Source organism: Eretmochelys imbricata, chromosome 2, assembly GCF_965152235.1.
Source record: "Eretmochelys imbricata isolate rEreImb1 chromosome 2, rEreImb1.hap1, whole genome shotgun sequence".
NCBI lineage: Eukaryota > Metazoa > Chordata > Testudines > Cheloniidae > Eretmochelys > Eretmochelys imbricata.
The window spans coordinates 48,346,570-48,365,769 of record NC_135573.1 but is presented as its reverse complement, the minus strand read 5'-3'; the positions used below and the strand labels follow the sequence as shown (position 1 = coordinate 48,365,769).

The following is a 19,200-nucleotide window of genomic DNA, read 5'->3' as shown; positions in this document are numbered from 1 at the left end:
TCCACTTGCATTCCCACCCACAAGAGGACGGAGAAGTGTTACTTTGTGCCAGCCAAAGGGACAGAATTTTTGTTTTCTCACCCCACTCCCAACTTGGTCCAAACTTGCGGTGGTCCGGTCTTCTAGATTGGATGCTGCCCTTAGAAATGCAGTCTTGTCTTTAGTCTTTGACTCGACTCTGAAGATCCTCTTTCCAGCTGGGGATAATGCTTCGTAATTACCTGAAGTGAGTACCCAGTGAAACACTACTTGAAGAATGAGAGGTTACTCACCTTGTGCAGTAACTGGAGTTTTGAGATGTGTCCACCTATGGCTACTCCATTACCCACTCTCTTTCCCCTCTTCAGAATTTCCTCTCTGGGGCTATGCGGTGGAGAAGGAACTGAGGGTGGTTTGCCCATATAGCCCTATATAGTCTCAGTGCGGGGCATAAGGATGTGTAGGGCTCCTGTGTGGGCCATATGGGCACTGTTACCAAAAAATCGAATTGAAGGCACATGGGGCACGTGCTCCCTTGAAATAGAGCACCCAGAGGAATATGCATCTAAAAGAATTCCATTTCCTGCATAAGGTAAGTAACCATTCCTTATTTCGTATATTTTTTTATCATGTCCTCTTTTGCTCATCCCCCTTTTAAGGAAAAGGACCCCATTCTTTTTTCAGTCTTTCTTGAAGTGCAGCAATGGTGTGCAGTCATCTCTAAGGGAGTGATCTGGTACTTTCCTATGCTAAGGATGTACTTAGGTACCAAAATATCTTAAGAACTTGGGGTGTTCTGCTTGTTTTGTGCTATGAGAGCTGTGGAGTCTCAGGAATGAGAATCTTGCAATATATCAGAGAAGCAGAAATATACAGCAAGTAATTTTTCTCTTCGTGATCCTAATAGCAGCTGATGCTTTGAGACACTTTGAAAAAACATTCTATTTTCAAACGAATATGTTCATTTATCACTTTTTGCTCTGTATTCTTTATTGCTAAAGATGTCTGCTTATATGCAGAATCCTTAAGAGTTGATAGGTTCTAGGGGTTCATCTGAGGCAAAAATCATTGTTTATAATACCAAAATGTGATCAGCATAATTATGATTTCAAGTAGTATATAATTAAAAATACTGATGCACTCTTAGGAAACAAAGATACTGTTTGAAAGCCATTAATCTTAGTGCTCAAAAAAAGAGAGAGAAGAGAAATGTAGAAAATGTTAAGTTGGCAGGATTGTCTGTTGTAAGTACAATGTATTTCAAATTTTTATAACAGGTGCAATTATTTCTTAAAACAGAAATAGGAAAACAGTATAATTATACGTAATTGCACTTTTCTGTTTACTAATCAAAGTACAATATTTGTGCTCTGTGTTCATGGAATTATACCACCTTCATCTAAAATATGGCCTGCCTTTGCTTTAATGATATCTTTTACCATTATCACTGATTTTCAGGCCAACTTGAAACATGTTTACTTTTTTCTTTTCAGAATGCATTAGACAACTGTTACAATGTGTCCTCTCTGACCTTATATTCACCAGTCCTAATTTGGTGACCCACTTTATGATCGGTCAGTCAGACACCAATATTCAAAAAGGAAAGAGAAATTGGGTGTTTGATGGCTTACTTGCTTCTCTTTACAACTGCTTTCCATATATTTGTCATGTTTGGTAGATAGTTCAGTGGCATTAGCTACAGTTCCCATTAATAGTAAAACAAAAACATTGAAGAATGATAATAAAACAAGAAAAAATATTAAGGAGCACACATTTGTTAGCTACAGCGCTGCTGTATGTTTTTCTATTACAGAGTAACTACAATTAATCTGCATACAGATTAGAACAATTTAGTGCTCTGAGTTTGCCTCTGAAAGGAAGAGGAAGCTATTTGCAGATAAATTATAGAAAAGCTGAAGTGAGATGTTTGATGGTGGATTTTGTTACCCAAAGGATTGGATTAGCTCTCCCTTAGTGGTAAAAGAACCTATCTGTTGACTGAGTGGCCAAAACGACATCATCTTAAGATAAGAAGTGCAGTCAGGGTAACCAAACAATTTTAACTCCTCCCTGTAGTGATACCATGAGAAGAAAAAATAGATCTCATAAAAAAAAAATCAGTTTACTCTATTCTGGGACCACTAACACTAACATGTGTTAGTCATAATCATATGGTTATTTTTTTCAGAGTAACAGCCGTGTTAGTCTGTATTCGCAAAAAGAAAAGGAGTACTTGTGGCACCTTAGAGACTAACCAATTTATTTGAGCATTTAGAGACTAACCAATTTATTTGAGCATTTTATTGAACTATGCTCAAATAAATTGGTTAGTCTCTAAGGTGCCACAAGTACTCCTTTTCTTTTTTCCATATGGTTATTGCATAACATTAGTATAGACCAGAGTTAAGGTGGTTTAGGTGCCTTAACTCTGCATTTCTTAGCTTAACAGGTTTGGATTTCTTTTAAATGTAACCTTAACTGAATTTGCTGCGTTTGTAGTGGTTGGTTTTGGAATTATTACAACATCTCTGTAACAAAAAATTATATAAAAAATAACAAAAAAGACAATCCAATGCAGCTTCTGTGAAAGAAAATTGAGCCTCCCCAGTCTGTTAATTGTTTGAGACTCAACAAAATAGTAGATAATGGAGAACTATGATATACATTATGATATATACATAATTATATATGTTAGTTAGAAGCCCAGGCAGGAGATGCACAGTTTTCTTTTACACAAGCTATGTTGGTTTGTCTGTGTCATAGATGTTTTAAGGCTCTGTTTATCATTTCACCTATTTTGCCTTGAACTGAAATAAAGCTCTCTAATTTGTAACTTCCAGGATCATCTTTAGTGCCTTTTTAAAGCTATTTACAATATTTGCTCCTCCAGGTTTGTAGCTGATTTTAAGGAGAGGTTGCATGTTTTTGTTATCAGCTCAGACACTTCATTCTTATGTTCCTTCAAAAATCTTGGTTGCATACATGCCATCCAGTCTGGAGATCTGTAGTGATTTTGTATCATCAGTTTGTTCCAGCATGTCTTTTTACAAACATCTTAATCTCTGATCGTGTCTCCTCTTTATTACCTAAAAAGAGGAAATCTAGGGAAAGTAATCATTTAGGCCCTCATCCTGCAAGGTCATATGCATTTAGGCCCTCATCCTGCAAGGTCATGTGCTTAATTTTTTATGCATGTGAGTAATTGCATTAACTTCATTCATGTTATAAAGTTAAACACACTTTTGCGGGATCAGGGGCTTCACTTCTCTTCAGTGTTCTTTATTCTCCTTAATTGTTCCCTTCATACCTTTGTAGTCTAAAGAACCACTGATTCTTTTGCAGCTTCCTGCTTCTGACATACTTAAAGAATTTCTTGTTTGTTTTTGCATATTTGTCTTACTGATCTTCAGAATACCTCTTAATCCATTTAACTTCTGTTTTACAGTTCAACTGCCATTGAATGTTCTTGGACAATCCAGTTCTTCATTAGATGTAGTTTGCTCACTTCAACATTGTGCACTCAAAGATGCAGTCAGAAAATAGAAAAACTATCTCAATCTGTATCTGTGCATCTTGCTGTTTGTCTACACTGGGAAAATGAGCCATGTTAGAAATGCAAGTTACACTACTTTGCACCCAATGTAGAGTAGACTGTTGTATTTAAAAATGTGTTAGGTTGACAATGACCAACTAATGGATTTTTAAACACTATACTTACTCTGTACTGCGTGCCAAGTGATGTTTAACAATGTGTTTGCTAAAACATGTTACCTAACATGTTTCTAACATGACTCGTAAAAAAACAACAACCCTGGATGAAAATAGCAGCACTTGACTAGGTGAAGAGTCACAGTGTCCCTGCAAAGAATATTTCATGATTTAGACAATTCAACCCTTGGTATCTGTAAGAACAATTCAGAAAGTCTTATCTAAATATTTGAAAGGATTTAGGCTTGTTGCTAAATCGGATCAAATTTGTTTTATACCTTAATTGGCTCAACATTTTCATCTGTAGAATCACCTCTTTCTGTTGATAAAGTATATCAACCATAAATCCTAGATTCTACTATCTGTTGATTCAGAAGACTCTGTGGACCTCTCAATCACCTTTTGATGTCTAATTTTTGGCATGTTTTATGTCCGTTGCCAACTGTTCTCCTTTACTCTCACCATCCTACTGGCATTGTTGTCTGACGGGATGATTGTGATTATATAAAAAGAAAAGGAGGACTTGTGGCACCTTAGAGACTAACAAATTTATTTGAGCATAAGTTTTCGTGAGCTACAGCATCCGATGAAGTGAGCTGTAGCTCACAAAAGCTTATGCTCAAATAAATTTGTTAGTCTCTAAGGTGCCACAAGTCCTCCTTTTCTTTTTGCGAATACAGACTAAGACGGCTGCTACTCTGAAGCCTGTTACTATGTATAGTTACAGTTACCTCTGTTCAAGACCTGGTGGCCACGGTGTTGCAGTTTTTAAAAAATTCTCAACTTGATTTTGTACTAAAGATTGTCCTTTCTTGGTCACAGAAGTTACATTTATAAGATCTTTTGTGACACCTTGGTGGCAAATACAGTTTTCACCAGATAATAAGTACATTAGCAGTGTTTCTCAAAATTCAGAAACTTAAGGTGATCTTAGCCAAGAAATTGAGGGCTTTTCTCAGTTTACTGATGCCAGTCATACATCCAGTTCTTAGGGTATTGTTCATCCTTTTCAGCACTTTTACATTTAGGATATATTGGTCAACAATTCTAATTCTAGTTATTAGTTGTCTCCAGAGTTAAATTTATTCAGTTTCTGTTAGATTAATGCTTTCTGAAAGAACTTACTTTGGGAATAAAAATAAAGTGACTACTCATGTTCTCTAAATCATAAAGTAATTAAGCAAAGTCTCTTGTTACTTCAGAGAATTGTTAAATAGTCAAGCAGTTCTTACCAGGGCATAAATTTACATTTGTTCTCTCACCTAAACAGAAAAAGGGAAAGGCTGTCATCATAAGGAAGGAGCTGTATTTTTAATGGTCGGGGTGGAAGATACTTAAAACTCCTCAAGTCATTCTAGGAAAGCTAACGCTTTAGCAACACAACTATCATTTTGTGTATGTCCATCTCAGAAAAGGCAGTATTTTGTTGTCTGGAAGCCAGATATGTAAGCAGTTAGAGAGTAGGAGTCAGGGTTCACATGTTTTGGTCCTTGTTCTGCCTCTGGCTCACTGTGTGAATGTGGGAAAATATTTTTAACATTTCTGTGTCTTGGTTTCCCCATCTGTAAAATAAGTGGATTTGAGATCTTAGTATCAATACTTTGCACTAGTAGGGAAGTTTTATCATTAATATGATCCTTTGGATAGATAAAGTGGTAGATACTCCTACATTGGTTCCCATCCCTCAAAATCTCATTGTGTATACAAATCTCATTGTGTATACAAACAGATTGGAATACAGACTGGATTGGTGGATTTTAAGATCTGAAATAGTAATTTTTTTCACTTGTGAATTAAGATTCAGAGTCTCAGATCCACCAGTCTGGAGACTATTGCCCTCTCTTCACTTTTAGGTCCTGTCTATATGAGAGTTTAATCTAATTTTTCAAACCCATTTATTAAAGTTTGCAACCTAGTCCAGATCTAAAACAGTTAGTAACAGTAGCCAGTGCAATTACTAATATGCCTAGTAACAACAGCCAGTGTTGTTACAAATTTTGTTACAACCTTGGTATAGCTCTGCATAGTAGCTAGCATAGAGTAAGTGTAACCATTTTAATGAAACATGGGTGTTTGTCCAGTTCTTCAGGGAAGGAACGTGTTCACAAAATGGTTCTGCCAATGGCCCCAAACCTAGGCAAACTACATCGTTTGTACAGCGGAAATAAAAAAAATCCTATCTTGAGGATCCCGTGTCAAAATGTGCTCCACACACCCAACCACATCCAAACTCAACCACATGTTTTTGGATGCTTCAGCTCATTTGTGCTTCCCACTGGCTTGCACATGGATCAAGCCACAAGAAAGAGAACTGTGCTTAATAACTATTTTAAAAGGCTGTGTATAGCACGGGTTGGGGCCTGGTATTTAGTTCAGAAACAGGTGACCATAAGGTGTGTCACTCTCATTTTTATTTATAGCTGAGTGACATGGGCAAGCAGTTGGAAGGATATGTAATGATGACCCAAGGTGGCACAAACCCTGCTTTCCCGTTTACAGACTATAAAGTGGGTAACTCCATCAATTCAGATTGATATATTTAAGACCTAGAAACAAAATTTAAAGGTAAAAATTACTATATTCTTCAAAGGATGCATTTTCCCACAACTTAATTTTGTTTCTTTTTAGCAGTAAGCTCACCAAGATAGTTCTGTAAAGATTAGACATATTCTGTTAAGAAAGGATTGTGAGAACATTTCTATTATGAGCCTTGTTATGAGGTTTGACACTACTGCACAAACAACTGTTTCAGTATTTCTTCTATATTTTTGTAATGGTTCTATAAGACAAGATGGTAGTATAGTACACGGTAACCTTAAAGCCCTTTTAAGTATGACTGGTATTTGCATGCTGATTAGGGCCTCCATTGACTCTATTAATAATAATATTTTGAAGCACCTAGTATCCCTAGTACAAAGCCTTAAAGGAAGCAGTTGACTATATTAAAAATGATTTTAATTGCTCTTTCATTTCCCCTCTGACCAGTGTGCAAATTACAATACTTTGAAGATGTTAGGATACATGGAACTTTCATTTTACTTTGATATAAATTAAAGCAAGATAACTGACAGAATGTCTTAAATCTAAGAGGGTGTAAACGATGTTGAAAACTATAGATGTTTTATAATGACTAACTATAAATTTAGTACAAAGATCTAAGGACACAAACTTTAAATTCTCCTTACTTTTTTTAGTTTTGCCTAAACTACAATATTACTTTAACATAACACTAAATTATATAATTATTAAGCTATGTAAATTTTGTGTTGAAATAGTGTCGTCAAAGAACCATATTCTCGAAATAAAGAATCAGTAACTCAATCAAAAATGCATTTGCCATAAATGGTACCTGATTTAATGGTTTTAAATGTAAGGTTGAAGCCAGTTGTATAGAAATTTTAGGATTGACTAACTTTAAAACACTAGTATGTCTAAAGAGTTTATTCATGTGCTTAAAGGTCCTTTCAAGTAAGATAAATGGCTTTGAAATCCAAATGGCAATGAAGAGAAAAATATCAAAAGGACTTTGTAATGATTGATAACATACTTCATTCTTCGTTTAGTTAGATGGTATTACTTACCAGGGGTAACGTAAAAAAACTAATACTGTATACTTAGTATTGAATTTTTATTTTTCCTTGGTCATCAGGATAATGTATTTTTGATGCAGATCTTTCAGATGTTACTATACCTTACATTTTCCCGTACTGTTGTTAGCAAAACTATTGTTCAAGGGATGCTGGAGAGGACAGTCTAAGCAATTCATATGTAGATTCTTTGATGGAGACTATCTTTATAGAAAAAGACATGATCTTGTTTATAAGAATTGACAGAACACATAACTTGTGTATTTTAAAAAGTACCTTCATTAGATAGAATTATTTATCTATATTTGTTGTTTAATATAAATGTGTGTCTGGTTTGTTCTTTATAACTAGGCTTCTATGTTGTCAGCAGAAAATGATCCACTTGGGCCTTTACCACCAGGCTGGGGTAAGATGATAAGCTATTAATTTAGTAATGTGACTGTAATTGAAATTTGTTCTTTAATAATTTTTGTTCTTTTCAGAAAGGAGAGTGGATTCAAATGATAGGGTGTACTTTGTGAATCACAACACCAAGACAACACAGTGGGAAGACCCCCGAACTCAAGGGTTGGTGTATATAATGTCTATATTGATGTGTGCAGATCAAATGATCATGCTTAAACATTGTTGTACGTTTCTTCATGTGAAAAAAGTGTACTGTTTTCAATTGTTTTACAGTTTACAAAATGAGGACCCACTTCCTGAGGGCTGGGAAATCAGATACACTAGAGAAGGTGTCAGATATTTTGTTGATCATAACACAAGGACAACAACCTTCAATGATCCTCGTACTGGAAAATCCTCTGTGTAAGTGTGCAGCTAATAGTTTGTTTTTTTAAAAGATGTTGATTATTCACTGTTTAATAGTGAATAGTATTCCACATATTAATGAACAGTTAATATTTTATCTGGGATCTCAACATTAAGTGCAGTACAAGTTGCTGCCTTGTAAGTATTTTCTATTTTGGAGATGTAACTACCAACCTTACCTTTCTCATTGAAACGTTCAGTGATATAACTTTGTTCTAGGGCTCTCAATTAATCACAGTTAACTCAAGCAATTAACACAAAACAAATGAACTAGATTAAAAAAATTTGTCACAATTAATTGTTTTAATTACACTGTTTAACAAAATATCAATTTAAATTCATAAATATTTTGGATGTTTGTCTACTTTTTCAAAGATATTTATTTCAGTTACAACACAGAAAACAAAGTGTACAGTGCTCACTTTATATTATTTTTATTACAAATATTTACACTGTAAAAATATAAACAAAGAAATTGTATTTTTCAATTCTCCTCGTACAAGTACTGTAGTACAATCTCTTTATCATGTGGGTGCAACTTACAAATGTAGAATTTTTTTTTTTTTACGTAACTGCACTCAAAAATAAAACAATGTGAAACTTTAGAACCTACAAATCCACTCAGTCCTATTTTTTTCAGCCAATTGCTCAGACAAACAAGTTTCTTTACATTTATGGGAGATAATGCTGCTCGCTTCTTATTTACACTGTCGCTTGAAAGTGAGAACAGGTATTCGCATGGCACTGATGTAGCCGATGTTGCAAGGTATTTATGTGCCAGGTATGCTAACCATTCGTAAGCCCCTTCATGCTTTGACCACCATTCCAGAGGACATGCTTTCATGCTGATGATGCTCCTTACAAAAATAATGCATTAATTAAATTTGTGACTGAACTCCTTGGGGGAGAATTGTATGTCTCCTGCTGTGTTTTACCTGCATTCTGCCATATATGTCATGTTATAGCAGTCTTGGATGATGACCCAGCATATGTTGTTTGATTTAAGGACACTTTCACTGCATATTTGACAAAATGCAAAGAAGGTACCAATAGGAGATTTCTAAAGATAGGTACAGCACTCAACCCAAGGTTTAAGAATCTGAAGTGCCTTTCAAAATCTGAGAGGGACGAGATATGGACCATGCTGTCTGAAGTCTACATTTGTAAATTATACTTTCACGATAAAGTGATTGCAATACAGTACTTGTATGAGGTGAAATGAAAAATACTATATCTTTTGTTTATCTTTTTTACAGTGCAGATATTTGTAATAAAAAATAATATAAACTGAGCACTGTACACCTTGTATTCTGTGTTGTAACTGAAATCAATATATTTGAGAATGTAGACAAACATCCAAAAAAGATTTAAATAAATGGTATCTATTGTTTAACAGTGATTAAATTAACACTGCAATTAATCGTGTCTGTTTTTTTAATCTCACAATTAATTGCGATTAATTTTTTTAATTGTTTGATAGCCCTACTTTGTTCATTTGATATAATTATTGTCAAGTGCTCATATACCATGTCTATAAATGCAGTAGAAATAGATTGAGGAAGAGCAGTAAAATTTGAATATTCGCTAGATCATAATTATTAATACAAAGTTTGAAGAAAATAAAGACTATTCAAACACTGGTAATAAAGTATTCTTTTAGCTTAAAATATTGCTATATCAAATATATTGGTAGCTAAACAAAGTAACTCTTGATACCCAGTGTTTCAAAACAATTTACAGATCAATGAATACTTTTTTATAGGTCAGTGAATATAGACGCCCACATGTTGATAGTGCTCTGAACAGCAATTTACATAAAGAGTTAAGACTGACTTCTGATGACATTGTAGGTGGTCTTTCATTAATTCAAGGAGTTAACAGGTTACAAAAATTAGGTTACATTTGAAAGTTGGCTGGGAGATTTTGAACCAACGCCAGAAAATAAAACTGGAGTATATGTTAGTCTTTTTATGTGGCCATTTCTTGTGAGCTCGAATTGATTTTTTATTGAAATGCACAAACTGTTGGTCTAGTGGTTAAAATACTGGGAGCTGATTTTACTGTTCGTTATATGTTGTATTTATTTAAAACTTCAAATATATTGTTTTACAGAAATAAAGGCCCACAAATTGCTTATGAACGTAGCTTTAGGTGGAAACTTGCTCATTTCCGTTACTTGTGTCAGGTACTGTAGTAGTAATTAAATCTATCTTTGAAAATTTGAATTTGTGTTTGTGCTGGGGTTTCACTGACTTAGACGCCCCCTTGTGGCTGGGTTTGGGCATAGCCTGCTCATTTTTCCTGGCACCCTTTGTTGACAGTTGCTTCAACCCTCACATAACTTGGCCCTCTGGCCAGGTCATGCATTTATGTCCACCTCTTTTGGGATATATAAAGAGTTCAGCAACGGATGGCTCTGGTGGTTAGATGAGGGGGTCTAGGCCTCTCCTGAACAGAGATGTCGGAGTCTGATCCTTCTGTCTTCAAGGCACTCTCTCGGCTAGATTTCCTATCTCAGGAGTAGGCTTTCTGCCTTCTGTATTCTCTAGCAGCTGGTGGGGGAAACAGAAGACCACTCTTTCCACCAGGTTCTGATCCAGGGCCCAGTGATAGGCAGCTACATCCTCCACACTAAAGTGCTGTTTGCTACCTCCCTGGATCATTTCCTACCAGTCCCCTCTTTCCCAAAGGAGAAAATAAAGACATTAAATAATTGAAATCAAAGATATGTCAGACCTTCTGAGTGTCTTGAGTCTCTTCTCTGTGGGTTTGGGAAAGTGACTGCAGCCTGGCCCCGGGCAGAAGGAGCTCCTACAGTGCTCCTTCCCAGGAGCTCTGAGTATAGGTCAGTTCACTTCTGCTGCTTGCATGCCTAATGAGTTGGTCTTGTCTCCTTTTGAGTGACTCCTCCAATCCATGCATGCTTTGTGAATGTAGCAGGGATTGGGGCCACCTAGGATCAGCACAGCTGCTTAACCCCGTCTTTACTATATGGGATTTGTAGACCTCATTACAGTGTTCATTTAGTGTATGCTACCACTTATATGTTATTGTTTTTATGCTTACAGTCAAATGCATTGCCGAGCCATGTAAAGATTAATGTATCCAGACAGACACTGTTTGAGGATTCCTTCCAACAAGTAAGGCTATGATATCTGCTGTATTAAATACATACATTGAAGTAAGACAGTGTTACAATATGCTGCTCTAGTTTATATGACTATGCAATCGTTAATAGGGAAAACCTTGATTTTAAAAATCTATTGTTCTACCATAACTACTACTTCAAAGATTAAACCATTAAACTTCTCCCCTTCAAAGATTAAACCATTAACTAGGATTTACAATTCTTAACCTATAGCATTCTATACTTCACAGATGAATATGCTGTCTTCTGTTATAAAAAATATTCCCAGTCTAAAGCTGCTTCCTCTCATCCCACCAAAAATACCACTTCAGAGGCATCAGGAAAAATATTATTAAAGGGAAAAATATCAATTAGTTTGGGCTAAAATTATACTTACCCATTAAAGAGGAGTTGCCTAATATATTGAAATAATTTGTTCAATACTTTCCCTGTTCAATACAAAATTTGTAAACTAAAATCATTTAACAAAGCTATTAAATGAATATTTGTACCTCTGTTTAAGGTAAAATGTCGTGATCCCCAACTGGGTCCTTAGATGTTTCCATAATGCATATAATTAATAATAATAAGTCTGAATGTGAAACAATCAGTTTGTTTAATAGGTTGAAAGTCAATTAAATTAGCCTTTGTATTTTTTTAAATTTGTGTTTAAAATTGTTTCATAGATCATGGCTTTAAAACCCTATGACTTAAGGAGGCGATTATATGTTATATTCAGAGGTGAAGAAGGATTGGATTATGGTGGTTTGGCAAGGTAAAGGAAATTCCTTATAAATCTTGTTTCAAATACTTGTAGATTTTATTTTTAAATTAGAAGATTGCACTCTTAGCAAAATAGGGTTGTAACTTGTGGAAAGAGGCCCACTCACTTTGCATATTCTATTGTTGTGACCTAGGTAACCTTTTTAGCCACTTTCAGTAAGTCAGCCTGGGACCCAAGAGGTTTTTACGGTCTCTCTGAAAGTCAACCCAAATAAGGCTGAGTTATAAGCCTCTAAAAATTGCAGTTTGCACGTGTTCTGTAGAGGTTTGTTAGAGGCTGGCAGGAAAATTCTTCCAACATTCTGAGGGGCCAAGCAGGGTGACTACTTTGATTAGTGTCCTCACGGGTGTTCCGTTTGAGGAGCACATGTGCACCTTTGATCGCAGATTTTTGGTAGCAGTGCCTGCACATGTGCCCTACACATCCTCATGTTCTGGATTGAAACTTTATAGGGCTATGTGAGCAAATCGCCCTCAATTCCTTCTCAACTGCCTTTGGCCAGAGATGGAGTCTACTGCATGCCTGTTTACTGTGTATCTGTTTTCCCCCTTGTATTAGTGTTTTAGCTTTGTAGTGAGTTCCGAGTAGTAGTAGGTTTATTACCTTATAATTGGAACATGTGTTCCCCTTTCCTTTTCTAACAACAACAACAAAAACCATACACACACACACACACACACACTCTCTCTCGGTTTTCTTTTTCCACTAATGAGGGCTTGAAAAACTTTTTCTTGTCAGGGATGATGGCCTCATCAGGATTTAACAGGTACTTCTCTTGTCGAGAAGCAGTCCCTTTTAGTGACTAGCACTGTGATTTGACTTAGAATGATTTCATACCTGGCCCAAAGCTTCTTACAGCATAGTTGCTGCCCTCATAGAATATCAGGGTTGAAAGGGACCTCAGGAGATCATCTAGTCCAACCCCCTGCTCAAAGCAGGACCAATCCCCAATTTTTGCCCCAGATCCCTAAATGGCCCCCTCAAAGATTGAACTCAGAACCCTGGAGTTAGCAGGCCAATGCTCAAACCACTGAGCTATCCCTCCCTCCAATAAAGAACTTGTTGCCTGGAAGACTCTCACGTTCCCAGCAAGTGTAAAATCCACTCTTTTTTAAAGGGATGAGCCCATAAAAACAAGGATATTGAGTATAGGCTATTAATGATGGAGCAAGCTTTAAAACTGGCTTCAGACCTGAGTATAGAGACACTTCCCTATCCCCCGTATGGGGACCCTTCATATCTGTCAATGCCCTGTTGTCAGTGAGATCACAGTCACTGATAGCTTCCAAGGGGAAGACGGTACCAAAACTGCGATTCCCAAAATTCTCTCCTTGACTGACATACCAACAACCGCACTGCCAATAACGAGAGCTTCCCATTCCAGGGATAAGGAAGAGGATAAGAAGAGCAAAACAGAGTTCTTCTTTGAGTGATTACACGTCCTTTCTACTGTAGGTGGGCGTGTGCATCTCGTGCACAGTTGTTGGAGATTTTTTCCTTAGCAGTACTTGTCAGGGCATCGTGAGCATTCTCTTTTGCTTCATGACATTTCATGCAGCCATAAAGGGGACCACTCTGCCCCTGACTCCACTCAGTTGTTTCCCAGTACCAATGACGGTGGTGGTTGGAGCTGCGATCTTTCTTTGTTCATATCTTCCATTCCTTAGTGTAAATAGTACCTGTAGCATTAGTTTTTAGTCTCTTATAGTATATCTGAAGAGTTAGTTATAGGATTACGTTAAGTATAGTACCTTTTTAGTGTAGGGTTACTGGTGTCTCGGTTGGGTACTGGGCTCGTTACCGGACTGATACCCTGTTCTCCTGGATTCAAGGCCTGTCATTCATGTTACCGATCTATGACAGTGAGTGACCCACACCACAGCTCCTTAAGTGTCTGGGAGAGGTGCATGTTAGTGACAGATGTCACATTTGTAGAGGGTTCAACCCTGCTTGAAAAATGACAGGGCTGCCAGACTCAAGTACTTGCTCATGGTGTCTGTGGTTCTTCTGCCATTGGAACCCTCCTGCTTCAAATGGGTACCAAGCAATTCTGAGTCTGTTAGGAGTTCTCTTCCTGTTCTGACAGCGTCCTCAGGCTGAACTTTGTCGCTGGTGCCTAACAGACTGCATAAGTCTGCTAAAAACTTGGTACCAAGACCTTCTAAAAAGAAGGCACTGAGTGTTCAAAAAGCCTCAGAGGGGCACTCAAAAAAGTCACACCCCTTCGAGCAGTCTGTGAGCCAGGAGGGACTGCTGACTCTGGAACCCAGGAAGGGTCTATTAGGACCAAACCCTGAAGAATTGGCATACCTTTCACTATTGCAGGCTCAAGGAGCCCTTTCCGGTGACATTGACACCTGTGGCTTTCAAGGCAGCCAGAGAGTTGCTTAACTTGTTGGTACCAACTTCTCCTGTGATTCAAGAGCCTTGTATAGTAACAGTATTGGAACCATGTACTCCTATGGGCCTGGTACCAGAGGAAGGAAGATGGTGACTTTCCTGCAGATGCTCCAGGTGTCTGGCTGATGTAGAAGTGCAAGAAAGGAGCAGAGAGGTTTGGGAAGCCCTAAAGAGTAGAGGATGGTCACTGGTATGGAGGTTGGACCCAGCCCCAGAGCACTACTTGGTACCAGCCACTTCCACTCTTGCAGCACCTTTTTGTAGGATTGCACCCAGAGGTAAGCCAGCAATGATTTCACTGATGCCCTCTTCACCACAGTTGGAAACTCTGTCCCTGGTACTGACACATTCAGCTCCCCCCGTGGTCGGAGGAAACAGACTTTGCACTGGACTCAGAAGTTGGATCCGTTGTGTCTTGACCTGAGCATGCCACCAGTAGAGGTCAGCACCACCATGTTGTGCAACGGACATTTGACAAAATTTCCATACTTAGTGATGGACATGGGTGGGGGGAGTTGTCATTCAGTCATTCAGTTTTTTGAAAAATTACCACGGACCTCAAAATTTTTACCACGGACACTTGTGTCCATGTATGGACACGTTGCTGACCCCTGCCCACTAGCCCCAGTGGGGTACCTGCCAGCAGTGGTACCATCCACTGTCTCAGCGTCCTTAGAGCAAGGGGCCTATGCAATAATGGGTCCAACCTCCATACCAGTGACCATCCTCTACTCTTTAGGACTTCCCAAACCTCTCTGCTCCTTTCTTGCACTTCTACCTCAGCCAGACACCTGGAGTATCTGCAGGAAGGTCACCATCTTCCTTCCTCTGGTACCAGGCTCTGTACAGTGCAGGCAGAGCTGCATGCTTAGGATTCCCTTGTAGAGGCATTGGAGGAGGGAACTTCTCAACAATCTTTGGCCTCTTCTTCATTGTCTACTACTACTGATGAGGCAGTAGTGATTGAATCTACTTCTCCCCTTCATAATGATTTTAGAGCTCATGAAGACTTGTTGAGGAGGTGGCTGTAGCTCTAGATATCCAGTCAGAAGAGGTACAGGAAAGGACACGTAGGCTTGTAGGCATTTTAGCCTCTGCGGGACCCTCTAGGGTAGCTCTCCCTATTAATGAGGCTATCCTGGATCCTGTCAAGATTTCATAGGAGACCTCTTCGTCTCTGCCTCCCACTGCCAAGACAGTGAAGAAGAGATGCCGTCAATCAATAAGGCAGAGAACACCAACCCAGATACACCCCATATGACAAAGAGTGGAAATGGTTAGAGATTTTTGGGAAGGCCTATTCATCAGCCATTCTGCAATTTTGTATTGCCACTTATGCCGCACTGTGGGCGAAATACCACCACACTAATTATTTCAAATTGACAGACTTTAATGACCACAAACCAGAGGACATAAGGAACGAAATTAAAGCCATCATCTCAGAGGGCTATCTCCAAGCTAGAACCACCTTACAGGTGTCTTTAGATGCAGCAGACACAGCAGCACGCTCCACAGCCATAGTTACATACAGTGCTTCGTGGCTTCACCTGTCTGGCTTCCCTAGGGAGGTGCAATCCACTATGGGAGGACCTCTCCTTTGATGGCCAGAAGCTATTTGCAGCAAAGACTGATGAGTCCCTTCAACACACTGAAGGACTCTCGGTGACCCTTCGCTCTCTTGGGATATACACTCCTGCATCAAGAAAAAACAGGGTAAATACTATCCCACTCAGTGTACAAGGTCTGCCCCATACGTCCAACAACAGAGGCAGTATGACACACACAAGCAGACGGAGACTTTCAAGGTGTTCACCTCCTCCAGCTCAATCATTGGCATCTCAACAGCCATCAGCAAAACAAGAAGTTTGAGGGTTCGGTCAAGAACCCAAGAGACCTCCCCCATTCCTCAGTGCTGACACCATCATTGACCATCCCCTTTTTGGACACCGTTTGATCCCTTTCTATTCAGCTTGGAAATCCATCACCACAGTCAAATGGGTTCAAGAAATAATTCACCCAGGCTATTTGATACCATTAACCTCCATCCCACCTCACCACCCTCCCTCTCCATCCCACTTCAGGGACCCCTCTTATGAACAACTTTTACAGCAAGAAGTAACCCACCTTCTGTGTCTTGGCGCTAAGGAACTGGTACCATCCTAACACAGAGGGAAAGGCTTTTATTCCTACTACTACTTAACCCAGAAAATGGAGGATGAAGACCTATTCTAGACCTCAGAAAACTCAACAAATTTGTAAGGGTCCAACAGTGCAGGATGGTCACATTAGCAACAATACCACCAGCACAGGAACAGAGGGACTGATTCTTGGCCCTCAACCTCTAAGATGCCTATTTTCACCATATATCCCACTCACAGGAGGTTCCTCAGATTTACTGTGGGGACAGAACATATCAATACAAAGCTCTACCTTGTGGACTTTGACAGCACCACAGGTGTTTTCTAAAATTCTTGACGTACTGGTGGCACACGTCCACAAGCAGGGATTGATGATTACCTACTTGAACCATTTCCTACTAAAAGCATCCACCTGGGCAGATACCTTAGACATTACTTACAAGAAAATCACCCTTTTTTCGCAACTGGGATTACAACTAAACATACAAAAATCAGTACTGATACCGGTGCAGAAACTAAACATCATTGGGGCCCATCTCGATGCTCTGGAGGCCAAAACATCACTACTGCTGGACAGAGTTGTCACTATAGTCAGTCTGATCTCCACAGTACTGAACAGCGCATGCATATGAGCATGGACCTGTCTCCAACTATTTGGCCATATGGCAGCAACTACATTCGTGGTACAACATGCATGACTTCAAATGTTCTGCATCCAAGGTTGGCTAAGCGCCAGCTACATTCCACACAGACACAGCCTAAACAAGTGCCTCACCATGCCGCTCAAAGTCAGGCACTCTACACTGGTGGATCCAACCCCACAACGTGTGTTTGGGAGTCCCGTTCACACAGACTTAGCCTTCAATCATAGTCACATCAGACGCATCCTTGATAGGTTGGGGGGTGAGGGGGTGCTTACCTACAGCACCACACAGTTCAGGGCAGACAGTCTCCTTCCGAGACATATTTACATATAGACATTCTGGAACTGAGTGTGGTTCACGATGTGTGCTTGTACATCCTGCCCTTGATCAGGAATGAGACCATAAGGGTAATGACGGGCAACATTACCTGCATGTTTTATATAAACTGGCAGGGAGGAGCAAGATCACACTCCCTATGTGCCAAAGCCATGAAACTATGGAACTGGTATATCGGGCACAATGTCAACATGTCGGCCTCATATCTCCCAGGATGTCTGAATACTACAGTGGATATGCTGAGCAGAGAATTCTCTCAGAACCACAAGTGGGACCTAAACAACAAAGGCCTACAGAACATATTCAAACACTGGGGTCACCCATCCATAGACCTCTTCACAAGATCCCAGAATTACAAATGCCCATAATTCTGCTCGAGAGCAGGGTTGGGTTTCCGATCACTGGGCGATGCCTTCTTCCTCAAACGGGATGCATCTCTGCTATACGCGTTTCCCCTGTTCCCCTTACCGTCGAGGGTTATATACAAAATAAGAACCAACAAGGCCAAAGTCATCTTGATAGCCCCCACATGGCCCAGACAAACTTGGTACTTGTACCTGTTGCGGATGACAGTATGTACACTACGCACTGTTCCGCTTGTGCCAAACCTTTTCTCACAGGACCCCTCTCATGAGCAATTGCTGACACAGGAGATCTCCTCATTCCTAAATCTAAGAGTCATATAGCCAGTCCCACTACATTACAGGGGAAAAATATCTATACAAGTTTTTTTATGATATTCAGGGAAAACAGGGGTTGGATGCTGATGCTAGCTCTCAGACAACTGAACAAGCATGTCAGATATCTGAAATTCAAGATGGTGTCTCTATGAGCTACAATATCCTCCCTGGAATTAGGAGACTGGTTTGCAACCCTCAACCTCAAAGATGCTGACTTCAGCCTTCTCACAAAAGATTTTTGTTTCAATTTTAATCACAAATGTTATCAGTACTGGGTCCTACCTTTCGGCTTGTCATCCACCCCAAGGGTATTCTCAGAAATCATGGTGGTCATAGCTACCTGCCTCTGTTGTCTGGGAATAACTCTCTTTCCGTACCTGGACGTCTGGCTCTTCAAGGGCAGTCATTTTGGGAGTATGGTTGGCAGTTCAAACAACAGCTTCACTATTTCAAAGTCTAGCCCTGCAGATAATTCTTGAGAAATCAATCTTGATCCCTATACAACAAATTTTCTTCATAGGAACGCTTCTGGATTTGATAATGGGCAGAACTTATTTCCCTCTTGACAGGTTCATTCGTCTGAAGAACCTTATACAAAAGGTGCAGCTCAGTCCTCAAGTTCCAGCAAGGACATGTCTGCAGCTTCTGGAACTTGAGGACTGAGCTGCATTTTTGTGACACAAAACACCAGGTTGTATCTTCAATGTCTCCAGAGGTGGCTCAGGATTGTTTATCTACCCAGTAAATAGTCTCAACAAGCAGGTATTTTACCCAGTCTGGTCCTACAGTCACTCACCTGGTGAATTAATCCATCTAAAGTTTGTGCAGGAATCCTACAGTCATTTTAACAGAATCCCCATACAGTCATATTAACAAAGGATGCTTCCCTCCTGGGATGGGGAGCATGTTTAGGTCCTCTCACAGTCCAAGGCAAATGGTCACAAGAGGAACAGCACTGGCACATCAAACTGTTGGAATTAAGTGCAGTCAGAAATGCTTGCCTCCAC

At 39.3% G+C, this 19,200-nt stretch overlaps 1 protein-coding gene across 3 annotated transcripts in view; it reads left to right on the top strand.

The window, feature by feature from the left end:
- Positions 1-19,200, top strand: part of WWP1 (WW domain containing E3 ubiquitin protein ligase 1) — a 171,134-nt gene that overhangs the window by 114,127 nt on the left and 37,807 nt on the right. For all 3 annotated transcript variants that reach the window (XM_077810058.1, XM_077810056.1, XM_077810057.1), the window contains 6 exons: positions 7,626-7,680; positions 7,757-7,841; positions 7,953-8,081; positions 10,197-10,269; positions 11,153-11,224; positions 11,898-11,986. In XM_077810058.1, the coding sequence (XP_077666184.1) occupies positions 7,626-7,680; positions 7,757-7,841; positions 7,953-8,081; positions 10,197-10,269; positions 11,153-11,224; positions 11,898-11,986 (503 nt within the window). The remainder of the gene's footprint in view (positions 1-7,625; positions 7,681-7,756; positions 7,842-7,952; positions 8,082-10,196; positions 10,270-11,152; positions 11,225-11,897; positions 11,987-19,200) is intronic.